This window comes from Rhincodon typus, chromosome 30 (assembly GCF_021869965.1).
Source record: "Rhincodon typus isolate 14 chromosome 30, sRhiTyp1.1, whole genome shotgun sequence".
NCBI lineage: Eukaryota > Metazoa > Chordata > Chondrichthyes > Orectolobiformes > Rhincodontidae > Rhincodon > Rhincodon typus.
Window position 1 is genome coordinate 25,396,433 of NC_063361.1, and position 13,777 is coordinate 25,410,209.

General features: G+C 40.5%; 1 protein-coding gene across 4 annotated transcripts in view; it reads left to right on the forward strand.

Moving 5' to 3' along the window:
* The window catches only part of stat5a (signal transducer and activator of transcription 5a), a 115,765-nt gene that overhangs the window by 71,765 nt on the left and 30,223 nt on the right, over positions 1–13,777 (forward strand). For 3 of the 4 annotated variants that reach the window (XM_048614450.1, XM_048614453.1, XM_048614451.1), the window contains 2 exons: positions 10,116–10,223; positions 12,243–12,380. In XM_048614450.1, coding sequence (XP_048470407.1) covers positions 12,253–12,380 — 128 coding nt within the window. In that variant the 5' untranslated portion in view covers positions 10,116–10,223; positions 12,243–12,252. The remainder of the gene's footprint in view (positions 1–10,115; positions 10,224–12,242; positions 12,381–13,777) is intronic. The other variant, XM_048614454.1, reaches the window with a different exon arrangement.

The window sequence follows — 13,777 nt, forward strand, 5'->3', positions numbered from 1 at the left end:
TTTGCCACCTCTTCTGTTCCCTCACCCTCTTGCTGATCCTTTGCCACATCTGTTGCTCCACTACTGTGTTCCTTGTCCTCCTCCTGAAACCTTGATATGAGGGAGGGCCTTGGAGATCAGTGCCACAATAGGAGGAGCAGTGTCACTTTGCAAGCGGTAGCTTCTCTTCTTTTGGATTTGTAATTTTTGATCAAAAATCTGCACTTTCCACATCCACAATTGTAAAGTAAGGACATATCACAATACTTCAAAGCATAAAAATTTGTTTGATACTTAATTTTTCTAAAAATATTTTAAATGATTTTCTATCATATATCCAAGTTTTAAAGCTATCGGGAACAGCTCCCACACTTGAGGCTGTGTATGCTGACTATTGCACTTCTTGTTTTACCCTGGTGAAAGGAGTCTGGTTCCAGTCTGGTGACTGAAAAAGTTTGAATCCACTAAATACGTAAATTATCTTTGCGACTGAATTGGGATCTTTTTCGAGATTTTTGATCAAAAAATGTTGAAATAGATCACAAACTTGAACTTGTCTCCTGCAAGTTGAAAATGCTTCTCTTGTCATAAACTCCAGAGCCCGCAAGTCAAATTTGCAGAAGAGTTGGGGACGGGATGATTGGGAAAAAGTGAGAGTTAAGAACAGAGGGTATTTCAGAATGGTGCAGACAGGTCTGTAACCTAATGGCAGATTGCATTAAAGCAAACCTTGCAAACCTAAATGAGACGTTCATATTTCCAACACATATGCAGTAACATTTGCATGTGTCATCAGGTCTCTGGTGGGAGTAGTGCAGTGGAAATTGAGCCCCGCCATTCTTCAAGGCATTCACAAATGTGATATAAACCTGCTCATTGTAAAAAATTTGACTCCTCAGATGTGGCAGAAACTGACTTGTAATTACTAATCTGCAAGTTTAAACTAAACCCCCTTAAAATCCAATTACACTCCTACATAGGAGGGGCAGTCCGGTGGGGGAAAAATGTTTTTGTAGGGATATAGTGAATGAAAAATATAGGTTAAAAAACAGTCTGTGGATCAAGATTGAAACAGCAAAGGGGAAATGAGGTTACTTTCTCTTTCGTTTTTTTGGCAATAATATCACATTGTTGACCACAGCATATCCTCAGGTTGGTAGCCAGTCAGTTGGACCTTTGAGTTAGCAGGTTTTTTGGCAAAATCTTTGACTTTTATTCCCCATTTTAACTCTGAAATGGGGGTTGGAGAGAAATTTCACTTACTGGCAGGCTCTTTGTAAGTCTGAGTCCCAACTGATCTCTCTCCTCTCAGTCTATGAAACACTGCCATTTTAGAACCAATTCAGTAGCTAATACTGGGCAGTCTTTTTTCCAAAGATATCTGATGTCAACATGTGTCTCAAAACTATCAAATTCAGTTTCAGCAAAAGAAAACAACACTGATCCACTTTTCTTTAGCTGTTTTAAAGAAAAAAATCCTAATAATCCAAGTTTTTTAGTTCATATTTCCAAATAAAATGTCTTGCATAAATAAAATGGGCAGTTGCACCTGTGATGTCATGCCAGTGCAACATTAAATTTTAAACTCCTGAGAAGGTCACAGGTGACCCAGCAATAAATATAATTATTTCTTTGTAAGGGAGGTCCCTGCCATTAGTGATAGGTACGCTGAACAGTTGTCAGACTGTTCCACACCTGTACAGAGACAAGTCTATTTAAAGGTCACCAGAAGTTTGCTGATTTGCAGTGAAATTTTGATGATGACGTTGTTTTCCCTGACGTTACAAATGGCTTAAAATTTATTGTAAGACATTATTGCAGTCTGACTCCATTTTTTTGCCTCCTTGGAACAATTTTTTTGGCACGGGGTTCTTTTTGTCACAGAATCTCATCTTTTTGGACATGCAACATTCTACATTGTTTATATGCAACACCACCACTGAGGAAACAAGTCAGATTTAATCACTTGATGTTAAAGTGAAACAATGTAAATTGATGCAGGGTTAAGAATTGTGTTAGTATATTCATTTTCATGGCTGGAGCCATGCAACTGTGGGGACTGTAAATGTTGACTAAATGTTTATATTCTAAATATTGATATTAAAGGAAAACTTCTAAGGCTTGACATGAGTAAAAATGTGTAGATTAAATGCATACCACACAAAAAGACCTCTCTCATAGCTAATTGGAGGAGAGTTACATGCTTGTTCAGAGTCTCAACAGAGCAGCTGATCCATGCAGAATTGGAAGATTCCATGTTAAAATCCATTGCTTGTGTTGATGTGGTTGTTTTGAGCAGGGACTGTCTTATTGCTGCTGTATTATGGAAATGAGGATTGTCTGAAAGTTCTTATCTGATTGCTATCAAGTGACATTTATGCAGCTAGATTTAACTGCAGTGTCTCTGCTGAATTGCTTGTACACTGTTTATTAACCAACCTTTCAGTTGGGAAAAGGAGTCACTTCTTTTGAAAGGTGCTAAAGATCCCATGGAATCACATGCAAGTAATACTCAAATGTTTGCATTTTTGTTAGCTGTTGTACTTGGATCAATTAGTACTACTGAATCTGAGGCCCCATCTCTCCAAGTAACCCAATATTCAAGTTGAACAATAGTGAGAATAGGATTGAAGAAATGACCCACTTCATACTGACTGCTTGTGTTGTCAAGTGATTTTCAGAGGAAGGATTAGTTTATAAAGAAATCAAATATAGATGTATTAATTTATTTAAAATGAACTGGGTTTTTTTGAAAACTGTGAATTGTGCTTCACTATTTGCAGTATAATAAATGTGTTGCTGAACTGTACTGGAGATAATTTCATCCTTAACTAGTTCCACACACACTAAATGGAACATTGACGTGGAGCCAGATTACCCAAGTCTGGTACACTAGGTGCAGGCATGCCAGTTTGGTTACAGAGCTGCTGGTCAAAAAGATTACAAAGGCTAATCATTAGACATTTGCTATGGAGGACCCCATATTTTCACTCTGGTATAGCTGACAAGCAAAAGCACTGTCGTGGCATGGCACTTAACTAAGCTGTTCTCATATTGTATCAGGCAGCTTGACTCAGTAGTCTGTGCCAAATACTTGAATTATAAACCATTGTATGGAATTTAATGTCATGTGCAACAAGCTATAAAATGGAACAGTATCAGTGATTGCATTTAATTGCCATCAGTATATTAAACTCCCTTAAAATGTTAAACAATAGTCATGGAGAAGTTTGGTTATCTTCACGGTTCGAAGAAGTGTCCTTACTTGAAGTAATGTGGAGAGTATATTGAATTACACTATATAAATGACCAGAAATTGAAATCATGTCCAAATCCCGACTCAACTTCAGTGATCTCTGATATTTCTCACCTTTAGTATTTTGAAACTAGTAGATAGCAAAAGTGAAGTAGTGTATTTTTACATGCATTTTCTAAGACAAGTCAAGGCTAATGAAGGATATTAGTTTGTCCTTCAAAGTTTGGTTTCCCATAGCAGAGAATTCTTTCTTTAGTTTTACCCCCTGTTACACTGTGAAAGTACAAGCATCTGTACTTATTTCACTTGTACTGATGAGTTCAAATGAAAATATTAATTGCAATCCCATTTTCTACAACTTTCTTTTTATTTTTTCTACTTCGTATTTCCACAATACTTTAGATTAACCATGTGGCCACTTCCACCCTTGCCTTCAAAGGCAGGAATCTAATATGAATTTAATCTTGTGTGTCTTCATATATTTAATTTTAATATTAATGTTTTTACTGAATTATGTGACAAAAGGGTATAGTAAATATTGTACTTTAAAGTCTGTCACCAGTAGAGAGATGACATACTTATGGGGGTTTCTGTTATAAATTCTGCTGGTGGCTGTACTGAAGTGCTGTGTAACTGGAAGAGTTACTTTGTGCGTCAGACTGAGTCAAAATGACATTATGTGGAGGAAGTTAGCAGTATGAATTCTTTTTCATCTGGTTTGTGTAGGCTGAATGACATCTTGTAAGGAAGTATTTTACTGTCTTTGGCCATTCTGTGATGCATTATTCTGAAGATTTCAGTAGTTTGTCTGTCTCTTACATAAATTCATGCATTTACCTCCATGCAGTTCTGACTTGTGATTTTGAGTAAACTGAGTAATTTGTCTGCTTACTGTAAGTATTGTTAATTGAGATATTATGCCTTTCACCTCTAAAATTCAAGATAGTTATTTAAAATATTAATTTAGTACTCTAAGTTTTAAAAAAAAACAAAGTTTGCATCTTAGACTTTTGTTTTCCCAAATTGTTATAATCCTTCTGAATCCTACCAACTACCATAAATTGACAGAAGAAAATCTTTGTGAAAGCAGTGAAGTCATTGCATTGGCTTGCATATATTTGTGAAATGTAAGCATAGTACTTGACATTGGCTGGCTAGAAATGTTTTACTTTCAGTTTATAGTATAAAATAATGTGAATCTTCAATTATTTGCAAATAATGTTGTTTTGAAATTGTATGTTGAAATATTGTTAATTTATTTGGTCTAAGAATCCATATGTAGTGAATTGTGATCCTAACTCTAAATGTATTTGGAAATTTATCTAATTGAATACAAAAATTGAATTTGTGACCTGTTAAATGTCTTTTGGTTGTTATTGTCATAATGAGTCAAATACTTTGTATTGGTCCAATCCAGGAAACTAATTATGGGTTGGCGAGGTGATGGCCTGGTGGTATTATTGCTGGACTGTCAACCCAGGTTAATGTTCTGGGGACCCAGGTTCGAATCCTGCCACAACAGACGGTGGAATTTGAATTTTAAAAAACCTGGACCTAAGAATCTAATGATGACCATGAATCCATTCTTGATTGTTGGAAAAACTCATCTGATCCACAAATGTCCTTTAGGGAAGGAAATCTGCTGTCCTTACCTGGTCTAGCCTACATATGGCTCCAGACCCACAGCAGTGTGGTTGACTCTTAACTGCCCTCTGGGCAATTAGGATTGGGCAATAAATGCTGCCTGGCCAGTGATGCCCTCATCCTGTGAATGAATTTAAAAAAAATTGTAGTTGAGGGTGAAGCCCAGTGGGTCAGTCGGGACTTTTTTGTGGGGATTTTAAACAAATGGTAAACTGCTTCTCACAGTTGGGTAAATACCCAATCCCCTTGCATAGCCACCACCCCCACCCTGCCAGCTATCCTTCATGAAACTGGACATGAACCATGCATACCTGCAATTGCAGTTAGATGAGGATTCCCAGAAGTATGCTGCAATTAATACCCATAAGGGTTTGCACAGATATGAGTGCCATTTGGGGTATCATCAGTCTGTGCCATTTTTCAGCAGACAATGAAGAACATTTTATAAGGTCTGCCCCAGGTTGGCATTTAGTTGGATGATGTGCTAATAACCAGGAACACCAACAAAGAGCATTTGGAGATCTCGGACATAGTGCTTAAATGTTTCTCCCAGGTGGGCGTTTGCCTTAGAAGAGAAAAACACGTGTTCCAGGCACCCCAAGTGATGTACTTGGGTTGCAGAGTTGACAAGATCAGGTTATACCCATTGGAAGGAAGTGTGCCGATCAAAGGTGCCCAGACTTCGATGTCTGTACTGGAGCTTGGGTCTTTCCATGGGTCGTGAATTATTAGAGGAAATTCATACGTAATATGGCCTTGATCCTGGCACCGTTACATCTGTTAATGAAAAAGGGTCAGCCTTGGAAATGGTCTTGTAGCCAAGGTGTAGCCTTCAGGGAAGTCAAGAAGTAGCTATTATCATCTAAGGTGTTGGCACGCTGTGATACCAAGTGAGATCTGGCGCTGCCATGCGATGTCTCCCCATAGAGTATTGGGGTAGTGTTCCTTCCAGAACTTTGGCTGATGCAGAGCACAGATACACCCCACTAGAGAAGAAAGGTTTGGATGTCATCTTTTGTATGAGAAAGTTCCACCAATATGTAAGGTTTGAAAGGATGGGAACTGACTGAGCCCTTGATGTATATAAGGAAAGTAGGAAAGAACTTTAAACAAGGAATTGGAAGGGCTAAAAGATTCGTGAAAAGTCATTAGCAAACAGGATTAAGGAGAATCCAAAGGCTTTTTATACACTTATAAAAAGCAAGAGGGTAACCAGGGAAAAGGTTGGCCCACTCAAGGAACAAGGGAGGGAATCTATGTGTGGAGCCAGAAGACGTAGGTGAGGTCCTAAACAGATACTTTGTTGGTATTCATCAAAGAGAGGGAATTGATGGTGGATGATCTCGGGTAAGGGAGTGTTGAATTTCTAAGCCATGTTGCTATTGAAAAGGAAGTGATGTTGTGCGCCTTAAGTGTTAAGGTAGATAAGTTCCTGGGTCCTGATGGGATCTATCCCAGAACATTGAAGGAAGCAAGACAACAAATTTCTGGAGCATTGACAGACATCTTTGTATCCACTTTTGGCTACAGGTGAGGTCCCAGAGGACTGGAGAATAGCCAGTGTTATCCCATTGTTTAAGAAGGGTAGCAGCGATAATCCAGGAAATTACAGGCCTGTGAGCCTCATGTCGGTGGTCGGGAAACTATTGGAAAAGATTCTCGGACAAGGTCGATGTGTTTAGAAGCAAAATTAACAATAAACAGCATGGTTTTGTTCAGGAGAGGTCGTGCCTCACTGACTTGATCGAGTTTTTTGAGGAGGTGACGAAGATGCTTGAGGAAAAGCAGTAGATGTTGTCTACATGGACTTCAGTAAAGCCTTTGACAAGGTCCCTCATAGACTGGTACAAAAGGTGAAGTCACATGGTATCAGGGGTTAGCTGGCAAGATGGATACAGAACTGGCTTAGTCATAGGAGTCAGAGGGTAGCAGTGGAAAGATGCTTTTTGGAATAGAGGGTTGTGACTAATGGTGTTCCACAGGGATCAGTTTTGGGACCACTGCTGTTCGTGGTCTACATAAATGATTTGGAGGAAAACGTAGCTGGTCTAATTAGTAAGTTGGTAGATGATACAAAGATCGGTGGACTTGTGGATAGTGAGGAGGATTGTCAGAGGATACAGCCAGATATCGATCGGTTGGAGGCATGGGCAGAAAAATGACAGATAGAGTTTAATTTGAATAAATGTGTGGTGATGCATTTTGGTAGGTTAAGTACAGGTGAAAATTATACAGTGAATGGCAGAATCCTTAGGAGTATCGGTGTGCAGGTCCACAGATCACTGAAGGTGGCAGTGCAGGTAGGTAAGGTAGTGCAAAAAAGTGGCCTATGGCAAGGTTGCATTCATTGAAAGGGGGCATTGCATATAAGGATAGACAAGTTATGCTACAGTTTATAGAACTTCAGTTAGGCCACGCTTGGAATATTGTGTGCAGTTCTGGTCACCACACTATCAGAAGGATGTGGATGCTTTGAGAGAGTACAGAAAAGGTTTACCAGGATGCTGCCCTGCTTGGAGGATTTAGCTATGAAGAAAGGTTAGATAGACTGGGTTTGTTTTCACTGGAACGCAGGAGGTTGAGGGGTGACCTGATAGAAGTTTATAAGATTGTGAATGGTATGGATAGAGTGGAAAATCTTTGAGGCTTCTTCCCAGGGTAGAGGGGTCGATTACTAGGGGACACACATTCAAGGTGTGGTTGTGGGGTGGGGGGGATTGTAGTTTAATGGAGATATGCGAGGCAGGTTTTTCACACACAGGGTGGTGAGTGCCTGGAACACACTACTAGACTAGGTGGTGGAAGCAGACCCAAAAGCAGTATTCAAGAAACACCTGAACAAATATGTGAATTAGAAGGGAATAGAGAGATACAGATCCTGCAAGTGAAGACAGCTTTACTGTGAAAGGGGATGCTGAAGAGCCTGTTCTTGTGCTATTTTGTTCTTTTGTTACTTAATACCGTTACGGACGTAAACTTGTAATAGTAACACAGAACATTACAGCGCAGTACAGGCCCTTCGGCCCTTGATGTTGCGCCGACTTGTGAAACCAATTTGAAGCCCATCTAACCTACACTATTCCATTATCATCCATATGTTTATCCAATGACCATTTAAATGCCCTTAATGTTGGCGAGTCTACTGCTTTTTGCAGGCAGGGCATTCCACGCCCTTACTACTCTCTGAGTAAAGAACCTACCGCTGACATCTGTCCTATATCTCAATTTAAAGCTATGTCCCCTCGTGCTAGCCATCACCATCTGAGGAAAAAGGCTCCCACTGTCCACCCTATCTAATCCTCTGATCATCTTGTATGTCTCTATTAAGCCACCTCTTAACCTTCTTCTCTCTAACAAAAACAGCCTCAAGTCCCTCAGCCTTTCCTCATAAGACCTTCGCTCCATACCAGGCAACATCCTGGTAAATCTCCTCTGCACCCTTTCCAATGCTTCCACATCCTTCCTATACATAACAGACCACAAATCCCTGCTAGGTCTACTTGGAGGGCAAAGCCAAATTCAGCATTGGGTTGTAATATTAAAGTGCGTACAATTGCTAGTTGGAACACCATCCACGAGATCAAGTAGCAAACATGAATGCCTTGATCCCGCTCCCGCTGGCAGATACACCATCAGTAGTGCTACTGATGCGAGAGTCCATTCTGGTTTTAAATTTTTTTTGGACATCCTTCCAGTAACCACCGACAATATCAGATTCTGGGTGCAGAAAGATCCAGTCCTGGCAAAACTGAAACAGTTGGTGATGTCAGTAAGTAAAAGGCCGTCACGACCAGAATTGAAACCTCTCTGTACCAGGCAAGACCAGATCACCATAGAGGATGGCATTTTATTATGGGGAGCAAGAGTAATTCTCCCAAAAGGTTGCTGCCACATTCTGGCTGAACACCAGTGTCATTCAGGGTGTCCAAAATGAAAACGTTGGTGAGAAGTTACAGCTGGTGGCTAGGATTGGATGCAGACATTGCTGTGTTGGTGGGGTAGTGCCTAGAGTGCCAACAAAGACAAAAATTACCACCAGCAGCTCCCCCATTTGTGGGAATGACCAGGCAAACCCTGGACTCTGTCACACCATCGACTATGCTGGCCCTTTTGAAGGGCTCAATGATAACGCCCATTCAGAGGGGTGAGATGTGCATAGAATTCATTTGTCAAATACAAGGATGATGATAGAAAAGCTGCGAGTATCTTTTGCAATACATGGGCTCCTGAAAGTGTTGGTCGCAGACAACAGGCCATCAGTTACCAGCAGGGTGGCATTCAACAGAGAAGGACGGCTCCAAACCATCCATTGTCCGATCATCTGGTGGAAAGAGCAGTCCAAATGGCATCGGGAGCACTAATGCCAGGGACACAACTCCTGTAAGTGAGAGACAGTTTACTTCAGGGGAAGAAGTTTGGTGCCAAAACCACGGAAATGGCCCTGCATTGGTGAGACTCCTGATGGATGTGAGGTCGGCCTCCACAATGTTGGTGTTCGGGTTGGTGAAGTGGTGCTGTGAACAAGCATGTGATCACTTAAAAGCTGCAAACTCTCAGACATGACAGGAGCAAAACATACCCAGCCCCTCAAAACAGCTGGAAAGGCTGTTGGAACCCGTGAATTCTACCCCTCCGTCTAGCATTGAAGAAACTTGGGAGTCTAAGATGGACTCGGTGGATATTGCATCCTCGACACATTTCCCACCTGAAGAAGTAGGTGAATTTCTTCTGAGATGCACCAGGCACAAGAGGTGGTCAGTGGTCTGGTACACACCGCTCATGTCCAAGGTTGAATCAGAGGAACTGGACCCAGTGTGCAAACACCCATTGAGGTGGGGGTGGCGGCAGATAGGGAACAGAAAAGGTGAGAGAGGAATGGAGACAAAGATTGATCAACCAAGAAAGTATTTCATTGTGCAGAAGAAGAGAGCCAGAGTTTCTGCACTGGTTGAACACGAGTTGGCCCTTGTAATTTGTGCAGCCGTGCCAAAAATAAGTTCAAGGGGCACTTAAATGCATAGGCCATGCGCAACAAAAAGTAGCAAGGACCATTAATTCCAACATCGTTTGGAAGAATATGCCAACAACTCAAAATATTTGTGGAAAGTTGGAGTATAAATTGTCTACTGCGTTTCTCGATTTCAAAGTGACCACTGTCTGAAACCTCAATTAGTTGTGGAATGTTTTGAGATGTTGTGCTACGTAAATCTAAGCCTTTTTTTTTCTATATATATAGAACACTATTTAATCAGGAAGCAACACTGATTGAAGTTGTGGTCCAATGTAGCAGTGTTTGGTGGTAAAAGAAGAGTTCGCTGCCTGCTGAGATAAAATTAGGACTTAGGTAAGTGTTTTGGTTCCAGTCAGAACGTTGTATTTCTGTGACCAAAGACAAATGTCATGTATTTTAATACAAAATGTAATGAAGACTCAAGTTCTGGTTCTGAAATAAATTAGAAAAATTACTCTTTAATATTAAGTCAAAATATTCAATTCCACAGAGAAAATGTGATTTTAAATCAAATACTTTGATCTTGCTGACAGTAAAGGGCAAATAATTGCAAAATATTTTTTGATGTCCATGTGCCTAATGTTCTGACCTTGGGAAGATCTGCTTCCAGCTCTCTGCCGATACTTAAATCAGTTATATTTGAATGTAATGCTGGAACCAGTAAAAGCCTTAAAATATGGCTTTTGCTCACTACTGCTAAAGGCACAATTCAACCAGTAGTAAATGACTGAGAAGAAATGATACTCGCCCTACATCGAATATAAAATGCATACGTGCAGCAAGAGCCTTAACCTTTTCAGTGTTTGTTTGATCACCAGATGGGTTAGAAATCTAACCGTCAATTCTGGAGACCTCTGCATTCCTCTGTAATTCTCTCATTAATCCCCTCAATTTAAATAGAGAATGACAACAGGGATATAAACTTCTTTTTATTCATTCACTGGTTGAAGGTGTTGCTGGCTAGACCAGCATTGATTGCCCATCCCCAACTGCCCAGAGGGCAGTGCAGAGTCGACCACATTGCTGTGGGTCTGGAGTCACATGTAAGCTAGACTATGCAAAGATGGCAGTTTCCTTCCCTAAAAGACATTAGTGAACCAGATGGGTTCTTCCTGACAATCAGCAATCGATTCCCAGTCATCATTAGATTCTTGATTCCAGATATTTATTGAATTCAAACTCCACCATCTGCTGTGGCAGGATTCGACTCCATGTCCCCAGAACATTACCTGGGTCTCTGAATTAACAGTCCAGTGATAATACTACTAGGCCACTGCCTCCCCTTGTGCAGTTGTCTTTTTCAATGGTAAATGTCATGAGGCTGGATGGTGTTGCTGAATTATACACAATTTTTCTTATGATTTGAATGGTATTTATTATGCTCGTGAAACGCACTAAAGACTAGCTATTTATAGTGTTAGTTGTGGTTCAGTCTTGGCTCTGCATTTCCTCCTTTTGGAAAAGGTTGACTGGGCCTTCCTGCCGCTGAGTTAATCGGGGTGGAGGCAGGAAGGCTCACTCACCATCCTCCCATCGATTTAAATGCCCTCTCCACTTCACTTCAAAGTACAACAGCAGAGGCCGCAGACTCTCAAAATAGAACATGGTGAGGCAAAAGTATAAACAATATTACTGTACAAATATGTTTAATAATTTCCTTGGAAATATGGTCATTTTATGCCTGAAGCAATAAAACAAGTGCCTCCGCATAGTGATGGTCATTGTGATGTGGATTTTAAATATTGTACAGTGAACTAGCATTAGCTAGTACTAGCTAAAGTCTTCTACTGATATAGACGTAAATAGATCTTGTAACGTTTCCTTCTTTCTACTTGGTAATTTTGTTTGGTTTATACAGTTGAGGAATTTCTCTTCTTTCCTTCCAGATTGGTCACTAAAGATACAATCAGGTCATGGGTGCTTAAAGCCTTCTGTAAATTCATAACTTATGTACGAGTGAATTAAATTTATCTGATCTTTGTTCAAATTGATTACTTAGTTATGAACTATGTGTTTGGTATGTATGTATTGGTTGAAAAGAGCTTTATTTTATCCAGGAATTAAAATTTATCTTGATTGGTTTTAGGAGTTGATATACATTATTTATCATAGACAGCTGTCTGTTGCAGGTCAAGAAGTTGAATGAAAGTTTGGAGCTATAGTTTAACTCCCCTGTTCCTGTTAAAACAATTTCCTTACATACTTACTGTGAGGGAATGGTCTAAATCAGCATTTACTGAAAGGCTGCTGCAGAAAGCTACATTTTGACTGAGTAAATTTTGCAAATAGGCCTTCATTTCTTTTCACTTACGATTTTGTTGATCATTGTGGCTTATTTGATTTGTCTTTCAGATCTCAGACCATGTCAGTATGGATTCAGGCCCAGCAGCTCCAGGGCGAAGCTCTGCGTCAGATGCAGTCCTTATATGGTCAGCATTTCCCAATTGAAGTTAGGCATTACTTGTCACAGTGGATTGAAAGCCAGGCGTGGTATGTAGCGTTTAGATAACCTGTGTTCAAGTAACATTTTCCAAATGGCTATTGCTGTCTCAATAGGAAAGAGCATGTGGTTGTGTTGTCACCTTATGCTCTTGACTGTCGGTTCAAATTTAACTACAGCTGGAAGCACTCTTACGAGGCCCAGTACTGTTTTACTTGTCTGTTCCTTTCTTAAGATAAAACTAATACTATGAGGTTGTAGACTTGCTTGCTGAGCTGGTGTGTTTGATTGTCAACATTTCGTCACCCTGCTAGGTAACATTGTCAGTGCGCTTCCGGTGAAGTGTTGGTGTTCTGTCCCGCTTGTTACTTATATGCTCGGTTTGCTGGAGTGGTTGGCATCACTTGCGGTTCTGTTTTTCAGTGGTTTGTACATTGGGTCCAGTCCAATGTGTTTGTTGATGGAGTTCCAGTTGGAGTGCCAGGCCTCCAGGAATTCCCTGGCAGGTCTCTGTTTGGCTTGTGCTATTATGGATGTGTTGTCCCAGTCGAACCCGTGTCGTCCTCTGTCCCTCTGCATCGAGACCAGTGAGAATTGGTCGTGTCTCTTGGTGGCTAGTTGGTGTTCATGTGTTCTTATTGTCAGTTTTCTTCCCATTTTGGTCTGCGTAATGTTTCTGACAGTAAGGATATACAAACACCAACTAGCCACCAAGAGAGACGACCAATTCTCACTGGTCTCGATGCAGACGGTCAAAGGAGGACACGAGTTCGACTGGGACAACACATCCATAATAGCACAAGCCAAACAGAGACCTGCCAGGGAATTCCTGGAGGCCTGGCATTCCAACTGGAACTCCAGCAAGAAATGCTTTGGACTGGACCCAATATACAAACCACTGAAAAACAGAACTGCAAGTGATGCCAACCACTCCAGCAAACTGAGGCATATAAATAACAAGTGGGACAGAACACCAACACTTCACCAGAGGCGCACTGACCATGTTACCTAGCAGGGTGATGAAATGTTTGCAATCAAACACACTGGCTCAGCGAGCAAGTCTACAACCTTTCCACAACCTGAGCTACAAATCTTCTCAAAGACTTTAAATTAATACTATCTTTGAATAAAAATGTGATCAGTTTCTTGATGTAAGGACTCTCTCACATCAAAATGTTCAGCCCATACAAAATGACTGTAAAGCACTTCAATGTACATATTTCTGTAATGATATTGTGCATGCAACTGATCTTCAGTTCATTAGAATTTTACAGTACAAAGGCTGTTCAACCCATCATGTCTGTACTGGCTCCCAAAAGAGCCATCCAGCTCGTCCTATTCTCCAGCCCTATCTCCATAGCCCTCACAATTCAAAAGTGATGAATTTAATATCCATCTCTCTTTTTGGTGTTATTAATGATTTAACTAATTTGGGCATATAGTTTCA